The sequence below is a fragment of the Myxocyprinus asiaticus genome, chromosome 16, assembly GCF_019703515.2.
Source record: "Myxocyprinus asiaticus isolate MX2 ecotype Aquarium Trade chromosome 16, UBuf_Myxa_2, whole genome shotgun sequence".
NCBI classification, from domain to species: domain Eukaryota; kingdom Metazoa; phylum Chordata; class Actinopteri; order Cypriniformes; family Catostomidae; genus Myxocyprinus; species Myxocyprinus asiaticus.
The window spans coordinates 33,327,522-33,352,133 of record NC_059359.1 but is presented as its reverse complement, the minus strand read 5'-3'; the positions used below and the strand labels follow the sequence as shown (position 1 = coordinate 33,352,133).

Here is a 24,612-nt window from a genome sequence, read left to right as displayed (position 1 = left end):
TTAATCTGGTCCTTCAGTTTGCTGCGTTCAATACTTTTTGACACATCTAATCCAATGTTTGGCCCCTGCTTTACCGAGACTGATGACAAACACCATGCAGCTTAAAACGTGAAGCCATCATACACTGATGTGAAGTGAGTTTGTATTATTTTTTTTTTTAAACTTTGTGCATATCTTTCCATTAAAATTGAAGAGGAAAATATTATTTATTTTGTCTTAGATTCTTTTAAGTAAAAAAACAAAATACAAGCCAACTATTATTACAAACCAAAGAACATGTATTTACATAATGCAAAATGTACATTATCAGAAATTGAGTTGTGTACAAGAGCCAACATCCTCTACTTGTTTAGATGTATAGAACAGCTGCTGGCATTCATTGTTGCATCTACTGTCTCCTCTAAAAGCGTAGTGCCTGCCTCAGTCTCATCCATTTCAGCCGGCGATTCATCGCTCATTTCAGAACCTTCGCAACCTTTAGATTCTTCAAGCACAGATTTCTCTGTCTCTGATGGATCCAGATAGTGACAAACTGCGGTCGTCCGCCCCCCGAACACTTCTCCCTCATTGAGAGACAGCACTTCAATGCGGTCAGAGACTGGCTCATCCTGTTTCCTCTCCGACAGGAATGTCCTCTGCAGCATCAGTTTCTTCATCGTCTGACATTTGTATTTAAGGACAGGATTACAGTTAGCAGCGTCCTGGCGCTCTTCTTCAAAAATAACACACGTTCCGATGGCATCCTCATATTCCCCGGCGAACACATACCGTCCCACCTGAAACAGGTGAATGCAGGATTTAGGAAAATACATTGATTTGAAATCTGCTTATGTAACATTAAAATTTATAGCATTGTTCCCTTTTTTTTTTTTTTTTTTTTTTTGACAACACAAAATTGTTTTGGTCTGAATTTTTAATTATTATTTCAATTAATGCCGGCGGCCTGGTCCTTAAGTGTACTTACGGTAAAAAAGTATGTTTTATTTTTAAACAATTTGAAACATGACATATTATAGTTGCTAATTTGTGAAAAATTATACATCCATAAATGCACATGGTCATTGTGAAAACTGAACATAACAGATTTCAAAATAGAAAGCCATTACTGTAACACTGATAGGAATGAAAAAGGAGTAATGCAAAAACCTGCATTCATTTGAGTACCTATTCTACACTACCTGTTGCGAAAAAAAGAAAACAGTAGAACTGTTAGAGTAGATTCTAATGACTTACACTACAAATAGCATTACAAGTGTAGCATGTTTTAGACCACATTCCATAAGGATTTATAAGTATAGTTCACCCAAAAATGAAAATTCTATCATTTACTCACCATCATGCCATCCCAGATGTGTATGACTTTCTTCTGGTAAACACAAACAAATATTTTTAGAAGAATATCTCAGCTCTGTAGGTCCATACAATGCAAGTGAATGGTGACCAAAAAATTTAAGCTCCAAAAAGTACATAAAAGCAGCATAAAAGTAATCCATACGACTCCAGTGTTTTAATCCATGCCTTCTGAAGTTTGCATGAATTGTCAGGTGTCCATTTTCCAGAATATTTATGGTACTCTCTGTATTGCTGAAGCACAGCACAGTCAGACAGGGAAATAAACTGCAAAAGGATGTAATGAATGAAATAAACAAAGAATTTCTGAGCATAGCTCATGAGAGCGAAGGTCTGTATGTGCATGCTTTCATAACAGTATGTGCGCACACGAGCACTCAGTCTCACTTGAGAGACACTCATCTGCGTAAAATCAAATCTGTCAAACGCAACTGAATAGCTCAATGGAGAAATATGCTCATCATGATAACAGCAATAACAGGAAAAAATAACCTGACTGCAAAACGTTTAAGAGGATGAACAAATCATATCATTTTAGCAGTTGTGAAGTTACAGTGCATATACAGTTGAAGTCAGAAGTTACACCTTAGCCAAATAAAAAAAAATTTCACAATTCCTGATATTTAATTGTAGAAAAAATTCCCTGTCTTAGGTCAGTTAGGATCACTACTTTATTTTAAGAATGTGAAATGACAGAATAATAGTAGAGAGAATTATTTATTTCAGCTTTTATTTCTTTCATCACATCACAGGTAGCATTGCCTTTGAATTGTTTAACTTGGGTCAAACATTTTGGGTAACCTTCCACAAGCTTCTCACAATAATTGCTGGAATATTGGCCCATTCTCCAGACAGAACTGGTGTAACTGAGTCAGGTTTGTAGGCCTCCTACAGGCTTTGTCAAATTACTCATGTCATGCACAAAGTAGATGTCCTAAACGACTTGCCAAAACTATAGTTTGCTAATATTAAATCTGCGGTGTTAAAAAAAAAAAAAGTTTTAATGACTTCAACCTAAGTGTATGTTAACTTCTGACTTCGACTGTATCTTTTGTTTATGAACTCATCTTATGTGAGTGTGATGTTGAACACTCATGATGTTTGATAGCATCTTTGAGGGTAACAACAGAACTGAACTGTTTTGTATACTGCAATAAATGCAATTAATTTTAAAAATTAAAACCAAACCATGACAAAATGACTATAACGATTACTATAAAATACTATTACCATTACTATGAAAATATTTACTAATATATCTATATATATATATATATATATATATAGATATAGATATAGATATATATATCTATATATATATATATATATATATATATAGATATGTATATACACACTACCGGTCAAAAGTTCTGAAACACTTACTCATTCTTCATTATAATAATTTTCTCACATATTAGAATAATAGTGAAGTCATCAAAACTATGGAATAAATCAAAACTGTGTTATATTTTAGCATCTTCAAAGTAGTCACCCTTTGCCTAGATTTTGCAGACATGTACTCTTGACATTTTCTCAACCAACTTCTTGAGGTATCACCCTGGGATGCTTTTTAAACAGTATTGAAGGAGTTCCCATCTATGTTGGGCACTTATTGGCTGCTTTTCTTTATTATTTGGTCCAAGTCATCAATTTCAAAAACTTTTTTTTTTTAAATTACATTTTAGTTTTATAATGAAATAAATGAATATGGTGGCACAATTACAGTGCATCCGGAAAATACAGTGATTTTTTTTTTGTTAGTTATTTTTAATACATTTGCAAAGATTTCAAACAAACTTCTTTCATGTTGTCATTATGGGGTATTGTTTGTAGAATTTTGAGGAAAATAATGAATTTAATCCATTGTGGAATAAGGCTATAACATAACAAAATATGGAAAAAGTGAATCGCTGTGAATACTTTCCGGATGCACTGTATATTTTTGTCTACAAAACTAATTTCAAACATTTAAGCATACGCCTAAAGATCAAAAGATTTTTAAGATCATGAGAAACATTTCAGGCAAGTGTTTCAAAAGTTTTGACCGGTAGGGTATATATACAGGTGCATCTCAATAAATTAGAATGTCGTGGAAAAGTTCATTTATTTCAGTAATTCAACTCAAATTGTGAAACTCGTGTATTAAATAAATTCAATGCACACAGACTGAAGTAGTTTAAGTCTTTGGTTCTTTTAATTGTGATGATTTTGGCTCACATTTAACAAAAACCCACCAATTCACTATCTCAAAAAATTAGAATATGGTGACATGCCAATCAGCTAATCAACTCAAAACACCTGCAAAGGTTTCCCGAGCCTTCAAAATGGTCTCTCAGTTTGGTTCACTAGGCTACACAATCTGCTGATCTGACAGTTGTCCAGAAGACAATCATTGACATCCTTCACAAGGAGGGTAAGCCACAAACATTCATTGCCAAAGAAGCTGGCTGTTCACAGAGTGCTGTATCCAAGCATGTTAAAAGAAAGTTGAGTGGAAGGGAAAAGTGTGGAAGAAAAAGATGCACAACCAACCGAGAGAACCGCAGCCTTATGAGGATTGTCAAGCAAAATCGATTCAAGAATTTGGGTGAACTTCACAAGGAATGGACTGAGGCTGGGGTCAAGGCATCATGAGCCACCACACACAGACGTGTCAAGGAATTTGGCTACAGTTGTCGTATTTCTCTTGTTAAGCCACTCCTGAACCACAGACAACGTCAGAGGCGTCTTACCTGGGCTAAGGAGAAGAAGAACTGGACTGTTGCCCAGTGTTCCAAAGTCCTCTTTTCAGATGAGAGCAAGTTTTGTATTTCATTTGGAAACCAAGGTCCTAGAGTCTGGAGGAAGGGTGGAGAAGCTCATAACCCAAGTTGCTTGAAGTCCAGTGTTAAGTTTCCACAGTCTGTGATGATTTGGGGTGCAATGTCATCTGCTGGTGTTGGTCCATTGTGTTTTTTGAAACCAAAAGTCACTGCACCCGTTTACCAAGAAATTTTGGAACACTTCATGCTTCCTTCTGCTGACCAGCTTTTTAAAGATGCTGATTTCATTTTCCAGCAGGATTTGGCACCTGCCCACACTGCCAAAAGCACCAAAAGTTGGTTAAATGACCATGGTGTTGGTGTGCTTGACTGGCCAGCAAACTCACCAGACCTGAACCCCATAGAGAATCTATGGGGTATTGTCAAGAGGAAAATGAGAAACAAGAGACCAAAAAATGCAGATGAGCTGAAGGCCACTGTCAAAGAAACCTGGGCTTCCATACCACCTCAGCAGTGCCACAAACTGATCACCTCCATGCCACGCCGAATTGAGGCAGTAATTAAAGCAAAAGGAGCCCCTACCAAGTATTGAGTACATATACAGTAAATGAACATACTTTCCAGAAGGCCAACAACTTATGATGTATTCTAATTTTTTGAGATAGTGAATTGGTGGGTTTTTGTTAAATGTGAGCCAAAATCATCACAATTAAAAGAACCAAAGACTTAAACTACTTCAGTCTGTGTTAATTGAATTTATTTAATACACGAGTTTCACAATTTGAGTTGAATTACTGAAATAAATGAACTTTTCCACGACATTCTAATTTATTGAGATGCACCTGTATATATACACTGATCAGCCACAACATTAAAAGCAGCTGCCTAATATTGTGTAGGTCCCCCTCGTGCCGCCAAAACAGCACCAACCTGCATCTCAGAATACCGTTTTGCGATGCTGTTCTTCTCTTCAGAATTTTATAGATAGGTTATCCTGTACAAGTTACTGTACTTCATCATTTCGAACCAGTCTGGCCATTCTCTGTTGACCTCTCTCATCACATTGCATTTCCATCTGCAGAACTGCCGCTCACTGGATGTTTTTTGTTATTGGCACCATTCTGAGTAAACTCTAGAGACTGTTGTGTGTGAAAATCCCAGGAGACCAACAGTTACAGAAATACTCAAACCAGCCCATCTGGCACCAACAATCATCCATGTGATTATCTACACAGCCAATCATGTGGCAGCAGTGGAGTGCATAAAATCATGCAGATATGGGTCAGGAACTTCAGTTAATGTTCACATCAACCATCAGAATGGGGAAAAAATGTGATCTCAGTGATTTGGACCGTGGCATGATTGTTGGTGCCAGATGGGGTGGTTTGAGTATTTCTGTAACTGCTGATCTCCTGGGATTTTCATGCACAACAGTCTCTAGAATTTACTCAGAATGGTGCCAAAAACAAAAACGTGCAGTAAGTGGCAGTTTGGTGGACGGAAATGCCTTGTTGATGAGAGAGGTCAACAGAGAATGGCCAGACTGGTTCAAACTGACAAAGTCTATGGTAACTCAGATAACCACTCTGTACAATTCTGGTGAGAAGAATAGCGTCGCAAAATGGTATTCTGAGATGCAGGTTGGTTCTGTTTTGGTGGAATGAGGGGGACCTACACAGTATTAGGCAGGTGGTTTTAATGTTGTGGCTGATCGGTGTGTGTATGTATGTGTGTGTGTGTGTGTGTGTGTGTGTATATATATATATATATATATATATACACACATACACACACACACACACACACACACACACACTATACTGTATATACAGTATATATACACTGGCAGCCAAAGGTTTGGAATAATGTACAGATTTTGCTGTTTCTGAAGGAAATTGGTACTTTAATTCACCAAAGTGGCATTCAACTGATCAAAGTATAGTCAGGACATTACTGATGTAAAAAACAGCACCATCACTATTTGAAAAAAGTCATTTTTGATCAAATCTAGACAGACCAGTTTCATGTACAATAGTAAAGAGAAGACTCAGGGGTGCAGGCCTTATGGGAAGAACTGCAAAGGAAAAGCCACTTTAGAAACCGAAAATCAAAAAGAAAAGGTTAGAGTGGGCAAAGAAACACAGACATTGGACAACAGATAATTGGAAAAGAGTGTTATGGATCTCAACCCCATTGAGCTTTTGTGGGATCAGCTAGACTGTAAGGTGTGTGAGAAGTCCTCGACAAGACAGCCACATCTATGGCAAGTGCAACAGGAAGCGTGAGGTGAAATGTCACCTGAGTATCTGGACAAACTGACAGCTAGAATGTCAAGGATCTGCAAATCTGTCATTGCTGCACATGGAGAATTTTTTGATGAGAACTCTTTGAGGTAGTTTAAGAAGTTCTGAACATGTTTTCAAACTGTAATAGTAATTTTTCATGTTATTAATGTCCTGACTATACATTATGATCAGCTGAATGCCCCTTTGGTGACTAAAAGTACCAATTTCTTTCCATAAGAGCAAAATCTGAATATTATTCCAAACTTTTGGCCGCCAGTGTATATAAGAATTTTTATAAAAATTAAGAGTGTGGCCCTTGAGGCTACAGGGTTCAAGCTTTGTGGCCCCTGCGCTTTCCAAAGCTAAGTAGCCCTGTTCTAGTGCCATCTAGGGCTCTGCTTATGCGTCAAGCACTAGAAAGTGTAATCAAGCTTGAAATCATGATCAAGCCTAGAGACTGCCATGACAAAATTTACAGCAAAAAAATGAGTTACATTTTGGTACGTTCTCACCCAAAACCAGCTGGATCGCTTCAGAAGACATTGATTAAACCACTGGAGTCATAAGGATTACTTTCATGCTGACTTTGTGCTTTTTGGAGCTTCAAGGTTTTGGTCACCATTCACTTCCATTGTATGGACCTTCAGAGCTGAAATATTCTTCTAAAAAAAAATCTTTGTTTGTGTTCAGAAAAAAGGGTGAGTAAATTATGAGAGATTTTCGTTTTTGGATGAACTATCCATTTAATGGTTTGTATTGGTTTCCATTGCAGATAATTACAGTTCGCCAATGGTATCCACAAAACATGCCACCAATAGAAGCCAACACGTTACCATTATAGATTGAATGAAACCAATACCATTCCCATTATAACAATTACATTTTTTGTTAGGATTTCTATTGGTTTTCCACCGAGCATTGCTATATGGCCAAAAGTATGTGGACACAAATACTTTTCTACTCTTATGGGAAGGCTTTTCACTAGATGTTGGAAAATATGTATATGCAGGCCACCTGCATCATGGGCTGCTGGCTGTCAATGCCCACTATCTTACACGCGCCCTGTCGACTGGAGAGTAAATCCGTGCTGATCATTCCAGACAGCTCCGCCACAACCAACTGTTCCTCCTCTTCCCATTCGTCCTCCATTGCACCAGCAGCTGAAGAAGCAGTTGTGTAAATTAATCTCGTGTAGTGAATTGCCTCCGTAGAATGTGCGCGACGGAAGTGAGGTTAAACGCAGCTTCCGGAAAACCAACGTGTGAAGAAAAGTCACATGTGCGCAAGTCCATTTTTTACTTAAATTCTTTGAGACGTTTTAGAGAAGGTAAGAAGAATCCAAGAAATATTTTTTTTTGGTTGAAAGTAAGTATCTTTTGTATTTGGAGTGAGTGGGGTTTACGTTTTAATCCCATCATAGCGGTCCAGTTTGTTAGCGTATAACGTGTTAGTAAATGGCATGTAAAGAAACTTATCTTAAACGTGTTATATAAAGGTAATATCGAATGTAAAACTTATTTATTAGAAAATGTATTCTTAACATTATTAATGTTAACATTAGATGTGCATAACTGTTGACGAACTGTTAAAACAGATACACGCTTTTAATCTGACAATCAGCTAGTAATGCCAGTAAGTTTTATTTGTCTGAATTAAAAGGCAGACTTTTGGTGGTATCAAGCAAGATAACTATTTCTTCCTCTATTAATATAAGGAAAACTTTGATTTAATTCTATATTTGTGTGTATGTTGTGTAATGATACATTGTCGAAGCCACACAGCACGTGGGACATGACAATCCACACATTTTCCATGTTTCTGACGTTGCTAACATTATAATTGTGTAATTTTATGTCTAGTCAGAATTAATCTTTTCAAGTTATTTCTTGTGCTGTTATCGTAGAAGAACACTGTAGGTGTCAAGCATGGGCAGGAAGTTGGATCCCACCAATAAGGTGAAAAGAGGACCTGGACGCAAGTCTAGGAAACAGAAAGGAGCTGAGACTGAGCTGACCAAGTTTTTGGTGGATGGTAAAATGCACATACTCTCAGAGGTTTCTTCATAGTGCTTTTTCTTGATAGCAATGGTTTTAACAAGTTGTCCTCTTTTCTCAGATGATGATCCAAAGAGACTGTCAAGCAGAGCAAGAAAACGGTAAGTAAATAACAGCTTTTGAATAGGAATCCTGTCACATATTTTCAGATGTTTCTGATGTCTATTTGTGTCAGTTTTACATTTTTGAAAATACATTTCTACAGTGCTGTAAAGAGAGCTCAAGTCCCCAAAGAATCCAAAAAAGAGGAAAAGCCCAAAAAAGGTAATTAAAGATTTTAAAATCAAACTCGGAATGGCACATTTGTTTATTTTAACACTCTTCTTGAATTTGGAAATCAATCCATATATATATATATATGTATATATTTTATTTTATTTTTTTGCAGGATTCTCAGATGAGAATAGTGAATGGCTGAAACCTGCACAGAGAAAACGAAAGATTGATCAATCAGAAAATGATGAAGACAGCGACAGCAACTGGGAAAATGAGGAGGATGATGATGAAGAGGGCCCTGACAAAAAACAAATGGAGGATGTAGATGATGATGATGATGATGATGATGATATGGTTGATGATTATGGTGCTGATGAAGGGGATGAGGAGAAAGAAAAGGATAAAGAAGACAGTGATGGAGAAGAGGTTCTTTTTCAACAAATGCAGCAAACTTTTTGTACATGGGAAATCTTGTTTAGAGGTCGACCAAGATGGGTTTTTCAATGGCCGATATAAATGCCGATATACATAATACAATTCAACAACAGCACATCAGATGTACACAAAATTTCTAAAGGGAATCAAACTCTTTTTTTAAATGCACATTTTACTCAAATTTGCATGAACTTCTAAAGAAAAAAACCATACCATTGACAAATCTATTTAAAATCCTTTAAAGGGATAGTTCACCCAAAAATGAAAATACACTCAATTATTACTCACCCTCTTGCCATCCCAGATGTGTGTAACTGTCTTCTGCAGAACACAAAGATTTTTAGAAGAATATCTCAGCTCTGTAGGTCCATACAATGCAAGTGAATGGTGTCCACACCTTTGAAACTCCAAAATGCACATAAAGGCAAAATAAAAGTAATCCATAAGACTCCAGTGGTTGAATCTATATCTTCAGAAGCGATATGATAGGTGTGGTTGAGAAACAGAACAATATTTAAGTCCTTTTGTACTATAACTCTACACTTTTCACTTTGAAAGTGAAACTAAACAGGCACCACATGTGACAAAGATGTAATTGTGAAAGTGGAGATTTAGAGTAAAAAAAAGACTTAAATATTGTTCTGTTTCTTAATCATACTTAATATATCGCTTCAGAAGATATAGATTTAACCACTGAAGTCAGATGGATTACTTTTATGTTTCCTTTATGTGATTTTTGGAGCTACAAAGGTCTGATCACCATTCACTTGCATTGTATGGACCTACAGAGCAGAAATATTCTTCTAAAAATCTTTGTGTTCTGCTCAAGTAAGAAAGTCAAACACATCTGGCGTGGCATGAGGGTGAGTAAAAGATCTATCCCTTTAAAGGTTCAGAATTTAATACTTGCCCTCTAATCTTACCATTTCTGCATTATAAAGAATATATATATATATATATATATATATATATATATATATATATATATACTGTGCATTGATTGTTTATATGCATGGGTGACCTACTGCATTTGACAAAATGTGCAGTACACAATCCACACTGCATAAAAAACTGGATTCCAGAAAGATAAGACTTAAAATGGATGACTTTCTTTTTTCATGTGATAAATTAACTGGAAGTTAATTGAACCACACTTATAACCTCTCTTCCTTGACCCATTATTTGACTGGACTACCAAGAGTTAAGACATTCTTTTAAGACAAAATTAAATATTTTTGAAATTATTGGGCGGCACTAACCAAATAATAACCAGGCAACTTAGTAAGGCGATGTGACAACAATGTAGCATACTACTGTTTAAAATGTTTATCGTTACATACTGCATACTGTTTCACATACTATTTAAAAAATAATATGCAGAATATATTGTATATTATGCTGAAATAAGTAATTATTTAGATGGTATTCAATTCCAAGCATAACTGATACCTTATTGTGACCCCATCATTCTTTGTTCAAGCTTCTGCCTATAGAGAGAGCTGCCAGAAAACAGAAAAAACAAAAGCAAACCATGAAACCAGAGAGTGATGAGGAGGATGATGAAGATGATGAAGAGGAGGAAATGAGTGATGAAGAACTAAAGGAGGAGGAGGAAGAAGAGGAGGATACCATTCAGGCAAACATTCATGAGATGGACAAATTCAGACTGCCTGCTGCAGCAGATAGAGAAAAGGAGGGTGAGTCAAAATATATTACATCCTCACACCAAACTATTTGTCAGGGTTCCCATAGTCATAGAAACCATAGAAAATCTTGAAACAGAGAAAAATTTCAAGATTTTGATTTTCCTGCCTGGAAAAGTCATGGGGATTAGTCAAATCTGTAAGTCCTGGAAATGTTATAGTTAACCCTTAAATGCATGTGTGTTTCACCAAACATTATTACATACTTGGGTCTTTAGAGACCCGGCATGTATATCTGTCACAAATAGATCTACAAAATGCACAGATAGTGTCAAATTTTCAAAACAATTAGAAAATAATGGAAAAGAATATATTGTTATATTTTGATGTTTTTCAAATATCAAAGAGATGATGCAACGAACATAGAACAGGATGCATTACTTCTGCACTAAATATTACATAAAATATTACATAAACTACACATGTATTTTCTCAGGTACTTTATGAGTCTAAATAGATGCTCAACTTACATAATTTCAGTAGTATAACTAAATTACCATAGCCAAATCATACTGTCCATGTTACACTCGCTATAGTTTACTTCCACGTTGTATCTTTATCAAAATAGCAATGTCAAATGTAAATCAAGTCCATCACTGAAACAACAGCGCCACCTTGAGTAAGAAATAACATATTATACATGTATGTGTTGCACACAGAAAATTAACATCATATAGTAGTAATTTGTATGAAAATAGAACTCATGTGTCTTGTAATAAACAAAGAAATATATATCATGTGATACTGAACTTGATTGATATGGAATAATCATAAAAATATTATTTATTGCAGCGCAAAAATAAAAAAACCTGACACTATTACATATCTCTGCCTTTAATGACCCTATACACTTTTCAAGCCAATTCCTGGAGGCCCCCCAACACTGCGCATTTTGTATATCTCCCTTTTCTGACGCACCCAATTCAGGTCTTGGAGTCTCTACTAACAAGCGGATGAGATGAATCAGGTGTGTTTGATTAGGGAGATATCCAAAATGTGTAGTGTTGGGGGACCTCCAGGTACAGGGTTGAGAACCACTGATCTAGAAATGTCTTCTAACCCCTCTACCACCATCTCTCCTGTAGGTCTGCTACCTATGGACCTGCATGGCATCCATCAGAGGATCAAAGATAATGTTGATGTGTTGTCTCACTTCAGAGAGAAGAGAGAGGAGGGAAAGGAGAGATCAGAGTATCTCTCTCTGCTGCGCTCTGACCTCTGCACCTATTACAGCTACAACCAGTTCCTTATTGGCAAACTCATGGACCTCTTCTCTGTCTCAGAGGTCTGTGTTGATGTATTGCCTTTGCAAAGTAGAAAACATAGCACTTCTGTTGTATTACAAGTCTTTTGAACTAGAGGCCTCAACTAATTTTATTATAATGCTAAACTTGAAGATATACACCAGTCCTCTTCAATCCCTGAACTAGAGACACTTCCTGTTTTAGTACCACCCATCTGCTTCCCCACAAGGTGTGTGGCTATGCTAACAGGATAGAGGAACTGTCTGTCAAAGTCTGAAGGGCTGGATGGCCACACTCCCTCCAACTCTATATGAATTGACAGTACATCTAAACCAGAAAGCAGTCATCTGATGTTGGACATTTTTGTAGTATTAAAGTGATACAGTAGCTCACCCAAAAATGAAAATTCTCTGATCATTTTCTCACCCTCATGCCATCCCAGATGTGTATGACTTTCTTTCTTCTGCTGAACACAAATTAAGATTTTAGAAGAATATCTCAGCTCTGTTGGGCTTCATAATGCAAGTGAATGATGACCAGAACTTTGAAGGTCCAAAAGCACATGAAGGCAGTATAAAATAAATCCATATGACTCCAGTGGTTTAATCCATGTCTTCAGGTGTGGGTGAGAAACCGATCAATATTAAAGGACTTTTTACCATAAATCTCCACTTTCACATTCTTCTTTTGCTTTTGGCAGTTTGCATTCTTTGTTCATATCACCACCTACTGGGCATGGAGGAGAATTTAATAAAAAGGACTTTGATCTGTTTCTCAACCACACTTACATTGCTTCTGAAAATATGTGTTTAACCACTGGAGTCATATGGATTACTTTTATTTTACCTTTATGTGCTTTTTGGAACTTCAAAGTTTTACTCACCATTCACTTGTATTGTGTGGTCCTACAGAGCTGAAATATTCTTCTAAAAATCTTCATTTGTGTTCAGTAGAAGAAAGAAAGTAAAACACATCTGGGATGGCATGAAAGTGAGTATATGATGAGAGAATTAATTTTGTTTTGGTGAACTATCCCTTTAATATGTTGACTGTTGATTGTTTCAGCTGATTGATTTTCTCGAGGCCAATGAAATTCAGAGGCCGGTTACCATCAGAACCAACACCCTAAAAACCAGGAGGAGAGACTTGGCTCAGGTAAGGAAGTGCCTGTGCATTTGTGTACCAAAGTAACATTCAAACAGATGTCAGATAGATCTGGTCCTCAGATGTTTTGCCTAATCTAATGGCTTGTTTTCTAACACAGGCTCTGATTAACCGAGGAGTGAACCTGGATCCAATAGGGAAATGGTCCAAAGTGGGACTGGTTATCTATGACTCTTCTGTTCCCATAGGTCAGTACCAATGCCATATATATATATATATAATTTTTCTGTAATTTATTTTTATTTTATTTTATTTTTATTTATTTTTTTTGCTGTTCATTGATGTTAAATGTAATTCTCTGTTTCTGACAGGAGCAACTCCAGAATATTTAGCAGGTCATTACATGCTGCAAGGTGCATCGTCCCTGCTGCCTGTAATGGCACTTGCTCCCCAGGAGGGGGAGTCAGTGCTAGACATGTGTTCTGCTCCAGGAGGCAAAACCACATATATAGGTGAGCATATGCTTCTCTATAGCAATCATACCAACCACTGGTGTTGTAATGAAGTTGATCTCTACTTAGTTTTTTAACAGTAAATAAGTTAATGTGTTTTTTTATTATATACATAGTTGGCATCAAAGAAAAACATCCTATTGAAAAATAATTTTTTTCTATTATAGCGTTACAGTAAGCATCAGAAAATGTTATGGAGTGTGTGTACAAGCTGAAAGCATGTCATTTGTGTGTTGTAGCTCAGTTAATGAGGAACACAGGTGTGATTGTGGCTAATGATGCAAATGCAGACAGACTGAAGAGTGTGGTGGGAAACCTCCATCGTCTCGGTGTCACCAATGCTGTGATCTGCAACTATGATGGCAGACAATTCCCAAAGGTCTGTTCTGCTCTCACTACATTACGATTTAGTCTATACATACAGTACATACAATTTGTTTTATTCTGCTGACATCTTTGAAACAGGTTTTTATCAAAGTCAGTCCAGAATCTTTTTTTTTTCTTTTTTTTTCAGTTTTTATATTTTAACCTGGATTTGGCCATGAAAATAGCCATAAACGCTGGCATGGCATTAAAACAAACAAACAAAAAGTTTTATTTTTGGGGTGAACTATTCTTTTAAAATGAAACTTTTGCCTCATGTATCAGTTTTGTGATGCATTTCCATAAGCTAGATGTGATGTAGTTTTTTTAAATCAACGTCAAGATGGTAGGTTATAATTGATAAGATATCAAAGTATAATGGAAAGTAGGGTGGCTCCAATCAATCGGCCACCGATTGGTATCGGCGGATATTCACGTCCTATGACTCGATCGGTAATTTGGCCAATCACAAACCAATCGCTCATGTCACAAAAAAACATGTGGCTTCTTTAAGACTTCAGCAGCACTGTCATGACATCACGTAGTGTGGGTAATACTGGAGTAGTATTGTAAGACAACAAACTTGATTCAGCAGTTAAGAGCGATGCAGTGGGAGAGGTATGGTGAATATGAAAACTAGCTTGTGTACTGTACTGTTAATGTGCCGTTTCACGCGCGACAAGGCAGAGGGAAAACAGTGCGAGCAGTGAAAAGGTCCTTATTATCATTTATGGTGGAAGCATCTCAGTCCCTGCCAGGCATAGGCATCTCAAAAATAACTGTAGTTACAACATGTGGTGTAATTCAAATGTCTTTATTAAATATCTCCCAATTAAACGGCTTTAACAATAGTAGCACCAGTAGAGTCCAGAAACATGCACTCTTTCTCTGCTTTCCTTTCATCTCTTGCCCTCATGAGAGAGCACGTGTTCCCCTCATTAAAGTTCAAGCAGCAACAAGTGAAAAATTTACTATTAATACAATCATCCAACTAAATGAAAAGGCAAGGAAGGGATTTATAAACATAATAATTCTTTATACAATATTAAGATCCCACAATATAATGTATTAAATATAATGCAAAAATAAAATAGAAATAAAATGAATAATAATAATTTTATGAAATAATGACAATGAATCAATAACCAGAAATGTCACATTAAAGGAATCTTCTGGGTTTAAAACAAGTTAAACTCAATCGACAGCATTTGTGGCATAATGTTGATTACCACAATTTATTTCGACTCGTTTCTCTTTTACTTAAAAAAAAAAAAAAAAAAGCAAAAATCTGTGTTCCAGTGAGGCACTTACAATGGAAGTAAATGGGGCAAATTTTTGAACGTAAAAATGCTTTTCAAAAGTATAGCCACAAGACAAAGGATACATGTAAACACGATTTTAGTGTGATAAAATCACTTACACCTTTTCTGCGTAAAGTTATAGCCAATTTTACAACTTCGTTACCATGATGATGTAATGTCAACAAACCCTAAAACAACTATAAATATTACAATTTAAACAACTTAAAGCACCAATAATACACAAGCTTTAACAGAAGAATTAATGCAAGTGCTTTTATCAAATTATATGCTTCACATTTCTGTGTTTAAACCCTCCAAAGATTGGTCACATTTACCTTCATTGTCCACATTTACTTCTATTGTAAGTGCCTCACTGTAACCTCGATTTATGCTTTTTTTTCTTCTTTTTTTTTTTTTTAAAGGAGAAACGAGTCAAAATTAATTTTTGTGGTAATCAACATTTCACATCAATCTACACTCCAAACCCCATAATGACAAAGCAAAAACCAGATTTTTGATAACTTTGCAAATGTATTAAAAAGAAAAAACTGAAATATCACATTGACAAGTATTCAGACCCTTAACGCAGTACTTAGTTGAAGAACCTTTGGCAGCGATTACAGCCTCAAGTCTTTTGGGGTATGATGCGACAAGCTTTGCACACCTGGATTTGGGGATTTTCTGTCATTCTTCTCTGCAGATCCTCTCAAGCTCTGTCAGGTTGGATGGGGACCGTCGGTGGACAGCCATTTTCAGGTCTATCCAGAGATATTCAAATGGATTCAAGTCCGGGCTCTGGCTGGGCCACTCAATATTATTTACAGAGTTGTCCCTAAGCCACTCTTGAGTTGTCTTGGCTGTGTGCTTGGGATCATTGTCCTGTTGGAAGGTGAACCTTCGGCCCAGTCTGAGGTCCTGAGCACTCTGGACCAGGTTTTCATTAAGAATCTCTGTATTGAGGGGCCTTGGTAGCTCAGCAAGTAAAGACACTGACTGCCACCCCTGGAGTTGCGAGTTCGAATCCAGGGCGTGCTGAGTGACTCAAGCCAGGTCTCCTAAGCAACAAAATTGGCCCAGTTGCTAGGGAGGGTAGAGTCATATGGGGTAACCTCCTCGTGGTCGCTATAATGCGGTTCTCGCTCTCGATGGGGCACATGGTGAGTTGTGGGTGGACTCCACACGCGCTATGTCTATGCGGTAATGTGCTCAACAAGCCCACGTGATAAGATGCGCGGTTTGATGGTCTCAGAAGTGGAGGCAACTGAGATTTGTCCTCCGCGAGTCACTACATCACCATGAGGACTTAGAGCACACTGGGAATTGGGTATTCCAAATTGGGGAGAAAAAAAAGGGCAAAAAAATAAAAACAAATCTCTGTATTATGCTGCGTTCAGCTTTCCTTCAACCCTGACCAGTCCCCCAGTCCCTGCCACTGAAAAACACCCCCACAGCATGATGCTACCACCACCATTTATCGCCGTTCAGATGGTATTGCACAGGTGATGAGCGGTGCCTGGTTTCCTCCAGACATGATGCTTGGAATTGAGGCCAAACACTTCAATCTTCCTTTCATCAGACCAGAGAATCTTGTTTCTCACAGTCTGAGAGTCCTTTAGGGTTTTTTTTATGTGTCTTGCACGGAGGAGAGGCTTCCGTCTGGCCACTATGCCATAAAGCCCAGATCGGTTGAGTGTTGCAGTGATGGTTGTCCTTCTGCAAGCTTCTCTCATCTCCACATGATCTCTGGAGCTCAACCAGAGTGACCCTCGGGTTCTTGGTCCCCTCTCTTGCCAAGGCCCTTCTCCCCTGTTTGCTCAGTTTGGACGGCCGGCCAGCTCTAGGAAGAGTCCTGGTTGTTCCAAACTTCCATTTAAGAATTATGGAGGCCACTGTGCTCTTGGGATACTTCAATACAGCCGAAATTTTTTTGTAGCCTTCCCCAGATCTGTGCCTCGACACAATCCTGTCTCTGAACTCTGCAGGCAGTTCCTTTGACCTCATGGCTTGGTTTTTGCTCTGAAATGCATTTTCAGCTGTAAGACCTCATATAGACACATGTGTGCCTTTCCAAATCATGTCCAATCAATTGAATTTGCCACAGGTGGACTCCAATCAAAGTGTAGAAACATCTCAAAGATGATCCAGAGAAATGGGCTGTACCTGAGCTAAATTTCAAGTGTCATAGCAAAGGGTCTGAATACTAATGTCAGTGTGATATTTCAGTTTATTTCTTTTTAATATATTTGCAGTTATCAAAAATCTGTTTTTGCTTTGTCATTATGGGGTATGGAGTGTAGATTGATGTGAAGAAAATAATAAAGCATTTTAGCATAAGGCTGCAACATAACAAAATGTGGACAAAAATGAAGGGGTCTGAATACTTATGAATGCACTGTATGCCTAATCTGTATTGTTCTATCTTGAATGCTAGGTAATGGGAGGTTTTGACAGAGTGTTATTAGATGCACCCTGCTCAGGTACGGGAGTCATCTCCAGAGATCCAGCTGTGAAAACTGGCAAGGTAATTCTGTTCTGAAAATAACCTTGTTTTGTTTTTTAACTTTTTGAGTGCTTACACCTCATTATTTTGCAGTGTTTTATGCATTTTTAGACCAGCTACACTTAAGAAATCTTAAATATCTCTCTCTTTATCTCTCAGGATGAGTCTGATATTCTTCGCTCAGCTCACCTGCAGAAAGAGCTCATTCTGTCTGCCATTGACTCTGTAAATGCAGAGTCTCCAACTGGTGGATTCCTCGTTTACTGCACCTGCTCAGTTATGGTGAGATATGCACTGAACCACACTGCTACTATTTCTCGTGTGCACAAAGGTCAAAGTCTGGTGTGATGAAGCAAAACTTTTAAAGAACTACTGTCTTAGAGAAGATTAGCTGTGTAAAGCCATATGTTCATAACTACACATTTACTATATGTTGATTTTTTTATGCAACAGTCTATTTGGAGAAAAATGGAAGAGGTGGATAGAGGATTGTCTGAATCTATGTCAGATGAGTTTGAAAAAGCTTGTTAGATTGCATTTTTGTCCACCAACCATCACAAGAGTTTGCTCAATTATTTTGTAGTGTATTCCTTATGGAGATTTGATTTGTCTCATCTATAGGTGGAAGAGAATGAGTGGGTGGTGGACTATGCTCTGAAGAAGAGAAATGTAAAGCTGGTCCCCACAGCACTGGACTTTGGCAAGGAGGGATTCACCAGGTAATGAGGCCTTATTTCAGACACCTACAATAATAAAGGCTGTACTCCCTGAAATTGAGTTCAAGTGAATTGCAAGAGGAGGAGTAAGAAATTGTGAAGTGCAAGTAGAAAATAAGATATTCTCCTCTCCACAGATTCAGAGAGCGACGTTTTCATCCCTCTCTCAAACTTTCTCGCCGATTCTATCCTCACTCCCACAACATGGATGGATTTTTTGTTGCCAAGCTGAAGAAGTTCTCAAACACAATCCCCACTGCACCAAAAGAAGCAGGTGTGTACTCTCATCTCCAGTGTTGGGGAGCAACTAAGACTAGTGACTAGGAGTTTAACAGTTCTTGGTAAAAAAAAACAAAAAAAAAAACGAACCGTACGGTTTGCCACCCATGGTTCGGTAAGCATTTGCACCGCGGGTCATCTCAAGTCTAACGACACATCTGGAGCAAACAGTTTGGTGAAGAAAACACAATGTCAAAAAGACAGTTGCGACCTCTGCTAATGCACCTGAATGGCTCTGTAGATGAATACGATCTGCCTGTGTCTCACGTGGATCACCTTTCTACAGAGAGTAGCTGTCCAATTAACTGTTAGTATCCACACAGTCCCGCACACGTTGGTCTGTAGTTGAAAACTGCAAGCGGAGAAAATACGTTGCAGATCGAGAAGCCCTCTGCGCCATTCAAGTCTCCCATCTGGGAACATTGTCAATTTGCAGTCAATTAAAACAGCAGTGGTAAAAAAACTTTGACAAAACAGTCACTGTTTGCAGACATTGTTCCAACGCGAGTGCCATAAACTCATGGTAATACATCAAACATGATTACCATTCACGACATTACTCTGGTATAAATAGCACACAGGGCACGCAGAGAAGCGCAGGTGAGCCGAAATGTTCACACTCCCTTCTGCTTTTAAGCAGTCAGTTCTTATTCAGACAAACATAAAACAATAACTGAAGTGCCTGGGGTGTTCATTGCCAAATATATGTTGCCCTACTCCTTTTTAAAATAAAAAATTTCAGCGTATGATTAAAACACTCTAGCCGCATTATGACATCCCCTCTCATATCCATTTTAATAGCAAAGTTATTCCTTCTTTAGTGATGTACTGCTTTCGAATGTTAAATAGGCAATATGTAGAGTTGAGTGTGTAATGCACTTAATGTTGATGCATGTAGCATAATAATGCAGGAAATAAAGTTGAAATGTTGATAAAGTAATTAGGGAAAACTTTTCTTCTTTTTTTTTTATTGACCCTAACGAAAATTAACCATGGTTTTACTACAGTAATTCTGTAGTAGTGTTGTAATAACCATGACTGTATGAACCATGGATAATTTTGTGGTTTCTATGGTTAAACTATTGTTACTGAAATAATACCATGGTGATTTTTCATAAGGGCAAACCTGTTTTTTACCAAATTGAGTATTCTTACTTTGGAATTGGCTGTAGTGTTTTTTTTTTTTTTTTTCTGAACGTAGCAAATAACAAACCGTACCGAAATCATGACCCTTAAATCGTGATACAAACTGAACTGTGAGAAAAACTTGAACCATTACACCCGTGCTAGCGATGTATCTAACTTAACTACACTTTTTCAGATGCGTGACGGTAGTTAAGCAGCTTTGTGTAGCTTTTCCAGTAACTACTTTTTCCAACAAGTAACATTTTGTTGCACAGTTTTTAAATGTTACTAACACTCTCCTCAACTCCTCAGCTGTTCTCTCTGTCATACGTAGTGCTGGAAAGTTACATTTAGTGAATTGGTGATTTTAAATGAATAAATGAATTTTACACTTGTATAGCACTTTTTTAAAACTACACTCAAAGCGCTTTACATAGAGATCATAGGAATCTCCTCAACCACCACCAGTGTGCAGCATCCACCTAGATGATTCGACGGCAGCAATAGTGTGCCAGTACGCTCACCACACCCCAGCACCTGGAGAGGTGAGAGTAGAGTTATAGAGCCAATTAATGGATGGGGATTATTAGGAGGCAAAGTTTCATAAGGGCCAATTGGTTAATTTGGCCAGGACACTGGGGTTACACCCCTACACTTTTACGAGAAGTGCCTTGGGATTTTAATGACCTCAGAGAGTCAGGACCTTGGTTTAACGTCTCATCCGAAGGACGGTGCCCTTTTTACAGTATAGTGTCCCTGTCTCTACACTGGGGCGTTAAGACCCACACAGACCACAGGGAGAGCACCCCCTGCTGGCCTCACTAGCACCTCTTTCAACAACAACTTTTGTTTTCTGGAGATTTAGGATTATATGGATTTTGTATCTGATTTTAATTCTTCTTTTTCTGTAGAGAATGAAGTAGAATCTACAAAAATGGAAACAGCAGCCTCATCAGTGAAGATCCAAAAGTCTAAATCTATGGAGCAGAAGCCCACTTTAACTGTGGCGAAAACCCCCTCAAGCAAAAAGCAGAAATTAAAACAGAAAAAAGCTAAGCTGCCCATCATGGAGAAAAAGACTGGCATAAAATCAGACAGTAAAAAATCTGATGGCCCCAAAAAGGCCAAAATTGCCAAGTTTGAGGGAGAAGCATCAAAGAGTGAGAAATTCAACAAAAAGCAAGTCAAAGAAGTGAACGGAGATGCAAAGAAAAAGGTAGTGGAGGAGAAGGAAGGAGGGAGCCAATTTGAGAAGAAGAAAAACCAAACGAAAAAGAAGAACAGGATCGGGAAAAACCAATTTAAGAAGTTAAAGAAAATGCATGGACAACAGGAGAGTGGACACTGAAATTCAGTCACATTTCAAAGTTAAATGACTCTGCCTATGTCTCTGTCAATGATTTGACTGGACAGCAAAGTTAAACCAACCCCACACTGCTGTTGAGGACACCAAGATCTCGAGACCACAGTCATCCTTTAGAAACTTACACAGATTGCTCTGAAGACTTTTGTAAACCTTTTAACTTTACTTAGAGGTTTACCTTAATGTTCTGGTTATAAATTTTATAAATGTGTACTTCATTGTCCATTTTATGTATTTTGTCTTGGAAAAGAAACATTTAACTGAAATATTGCATAGGAATGGAAGTAAACCGTCTGTTTTGATGTTTCTTTTTGCTCACACTGATTAAAAAATAAGTTTCAAAAGAGAGGTATGGTGTCATTCTGAAAAAGTGAAACTATCTGAAATCTTTCAACATTGTGGCTATCGCCTTCCTTAAGTATAGAGTGACTAAACTAACCTGACCTTTTCTTTCAGTCTTTCAGAACATCACAATCCAATCAAATCCAAACAAAAACTATTGAGGTAGAAGTGAAATGTTCCTTTGAGCCTGAGTGCATAACGACTGCTATTCAACAAAACCTATTGACTTCACATTTTGTATCGCATCGCTGACACCACATAACACAAAACATTTTCTTCTGGTTCAAACGGCTAAAACACTCACTGAATGAACTTCAGCTATGTGCGAGCACCTCTTCCTTCCCACCCTTTTGGCCCTGTGCCATGTAACCATGGTAACACACTTATCACATTGTGTGCTGCAAAGCCCCGAGCTCATACCCTTTGAACTAAGATGGTTTCTCTGTGCTTGCTTTAAATCCTTCCATCTCCACAATAGATGGCCCAAAATGTCATAATTATCACCGCTTGTTCCTCCCAACTCTGTTAATTCTGTTGAAATGTAGTGCATGTGTAGGCAAAGCGTTCATTTTAATTACACTGCAGTGATTACATGCACAGAGATAATTTAAGGTTGTGCCGGCCTGTGGGTAAAGCAGTGTAGATCAGCCTCGTTTGACTCCTCACTGATTAAATGCTATTGTAGAGGGGTAATTATCATGACAACCTGTGCGCATGATTGCAGAGGTGGGTGTGTCTGGTCCACCTTTAATGCAAACTACATCCCCCAATTTGTACAATTGTACAAATAAATTTGGTGCTAATTATTCAGTTGTACCACTTGACATAGATGCAAACGCTTGTCTGTTTCACTAAGTTTTTAGGCTAGTTGAAGGCTAAAAGTAGTAGTAGCTTGTTGAGGAATGATGTGTTGTTTTGTAAGCAATTGGATGATTTTCGATTGGTGAACAATAAGACGAGTGGAAAAAGTCCCATAGGTTTACATTAAAGGAGGGATCCAAGCCATATCTAGATGCCATGAAGAATATCATAGGGACTTGGGCCAGTAAGCAACCACATAGCAATGCCCTGGCAACCATGCAAAACACACCTAGCATTGTGACAGCAAATTTTGAAAATGTGTAAATCTATTTGACATTTGCTTTTTACACCATAGCTTCTTTATTCACCACTAACAGTAGCATGTTTACATGCAAAAACCGATTGGCACCATTGAATTTTGCCCATTACCCCGATTCGCTCTGTATGTAAACACCTTAACCGGCGTTCTGGTGGCATTTTGAGTTGTGAGATTTTTTGAATAAACTGCTTTCTGGTAGTTATAAGTGTATTGGTATGCACATAAACACTTAGTGTTGGGTTTGCTTGGGAGAACAGAAAGCAGGGGAACGATTTAGCAAGTTTCTGTTTGCTGCCTGCAGACTTTAAAATGCACAGCATGAGAGAGGACTTGTGGCCTCTTAATACACGTCTTTGGAGGCCGCCTTCCCCCCTTATCCTGCATTAATTTGGAGCAATTTAATAAAAAAATAGGTCATTATAATTTTTTAGTTAGGAAATGTGTCTTTGTCAAATAACATTAGACAAAAATAGTTGCCTACGTCAATCGTAAGCATTCAGACATGGGAGTTTTTGATTTTGAAAATTCAAGGAGTTTACGAATAACAAATAATGTGGCCAGGTTACCAAGAGTCCTAGGGGCTCTGGGACCCTAGTGGTCAACTCTCGCTACATGCACCGAAGGAAACGGGCCCTAGTGGTTAGCTTGCTCTGTATGCATTGAGGGCTCTGGGGCCCTAGTGGTCTGCTCTCACTATATGCACACGGGCACTCGTGGTCTGCTTGCTCTGTGTGCATTGAGTGGCCATAGTGGTCCTCTCTTGCTATATGCACAGAGGGCCTTTGTGACCCTAGTGGTCAGCTCTAGCTATATGCACCGAGGGGCACAGAGGCCCTAGTTGTTAGCTTGCTCTTTATAAATCGATGGGCTCCGGGGCCCTAGTGGTCCTCTCTCACTAAATGCACTGAGGGAGACGGGCCCTTGTGGTCAGCTTGCTCTGTATGCCTCGAGGGGCTCCGGGCCCTAGTAGTCTGCTCTCACTATATGCACCGAGGGGCACAGGGACCCTAGTGATCAGCTTGCACTGTATGCATTGAGGTGCTCTGGGACCCTAGCTGTCAGCTTCACTGTATGCATCGAGGGGCTCCGGGGCCCTGGTGGTCCACTCTCACTATATGCACTGAGGAGCCTGGGGGCCCTAGTGGTCAGCTCATACTGTATGCACTAAGGAGCCTAGGGGCCCTACTGGTCAGCTTTCTCTTTATGCATCAAGGAGCTCTGGGGCACTATTGGTCCTCTCTCACTATGTGCACTGAGGGGGACAGGGGCCCTTGTGGTCAGCTTGCTCTGTATACATTGAGGGGCTCCAGGGCCCTAGTAGTCCGCTTTCACTATATGCACCGAGGGGCACAGGGGCCCTACTGATCATCTTGCACTGTATGCATCAATGGGCACAGGGGCCCAAGTGGTCAGCTTGCACTTTATGCATCAAGAAGCACAAGGGCCCTTGTGGTCAGCTTGCTCTGTATGCATCGAGGGGCTCTGGGGCCCTAGTGGTCCACTCTCACTATAGGAATGAAGGGGCACAGGGGCCATTGTGGTCAGCTTGCACTGTATGCATTGAGAAGCACAGGGAACCTAGTGGTCAGCTATCTCTATATGCACTGAGGAGCCTGGGGGCCCTAGTGTTCAGCTTAAACTGTATGCACCGAAGGGCCATAGTGGTCAGCTCTCGATATATGCACTGTGTACCATAGTGGTCAACTCATGCTGTTCGATAGCACCAGTGTTTACCTTACTTTGGCAATCCCTATGTGGCTTTGAAAGCCCCTGGGAGTCCGAGGCCCTGGGGCACTGGCTCAGTTCTTAATCTAGCCCTGGTGCATAGTATTGTGATG

At 38.6% G+C, this 24,612-nt stretch overlaps 2 protein-coding genes and 1 non-coding gene across 4 annotated transcripts; 2 read left to right on the top strand and 1 right to left on the bottom strand.

The window, feature by feature from the left end:
• Positions 1-187: 187 nt before the first annotated feature.
• gtf3c6 (general transcription factor IIIC, polypeptide 6, alpha) lies at positions 188-7,674 on the bottom strand. The gene is made up of 2 exons (XM_051720443.1): positions 7,412-7,674; positions 188-776 (listed from the first exon to the last, which is right to left on the bottom strand). The coding sequence occupies exons 1-2, from the start codon at positions 7,544-7,546 to the stop codon at positions 342-344; spliced, it is 570 nt and encodes a 189-aa protein (XP_051576403.1). The 5' UTR covers positions 7,547-7,674; the 3' UTR covers positions 188-341.
• Positions 7,605-21,660, top strand: nop2 (NOP2 nucleolar protein homolog (yeast)). Of its 2 annotated transcripts, none has more exons than XM_051720431.1 (16): positions 7,605-7,724; positions 8,301-8,428; positions 8,513-8,552; positions 8,657-8,715; positions 8,840-9,093; positions 10,583-10,799; positions 11,891-12,090; positions 13,115-13,204; positions 13,314-13,401; positions 13,525-13,665; positions 13,905-14,044; positions 17,761-17,850; positions 17,989-18,111; positions 18,451-18,548; positions 18,683-18,819; positions 20,861-21,660. In XM_051720431.1, the coding sequence occupies exons 2-16, from the start codon at positions 8,323-8,325 to the stop codon at positions 21,295-21,297; spliced, it is 2,220 nt and encodes a 739-aa protein (XP_051576391.1). In that variant the 5' UTR covers positions 7,605-7,724; positions 8,301-8,322; the 3' UTR covers positions 21,298-21,660. The 2 variants fall into 2 exon arrangements, with proteins under 2 accessions (XP_051576391.1, XP_051576390.1); XM_051720430.1 differs by having other exon boundaries at positions 7,644-7,762.
• Positions 12,241-12,382, top strand: LOC127454674 (small nucleolar RNA SNORA29). Its single transcript, XR_007899591.1, has one exon. It is a non-coding gene; the product is annotated as a small nucleolar RNA SNORA29 (small nucleolar RNA).
• Positions 21,661-24,612: the final 2,952 nt, after the last annotated feature.

Bases quoted from the DNA above. Each gene is read 5' to 3' on its own strand.
- nop2 (XM_051720431.1), top strand. From the start codon at position 8,323: ATGGGCAGGAAGTTGGATCCCACCAATAAGGTGAAAAGAGGACCTGGA. The intron at 12,091-13,114 runs GTCTGTGTTGAT...TGATTGTTTCAG, and splicing joins ACCTCTTCTCTGTCTCAGAG to CTGATTGATTTTCTCGAGGC. The intron at 18,820-20,860 runs GTGTGTACTCTC...CTTTTTCTGTAG, and splicing joins CACTGCACCAAAAGAAGCAG to AGAATGAAGTAGAATCTACA.
- gtf3c6 (XM_051720443.1), bottom strand. From the start codon at position 7,546: ATGGAGGACGAATGGGAAGAGGAGGAACAGTTGGTTGTGGCGGAGCTG. The intron at 777-7,411 runs GTGGCCTGCATA...CACCTGTTTCAG, and splicing joins GCCAGCAGCCCATGATGCAG to GTGGGACGGTATGTGTTCGC.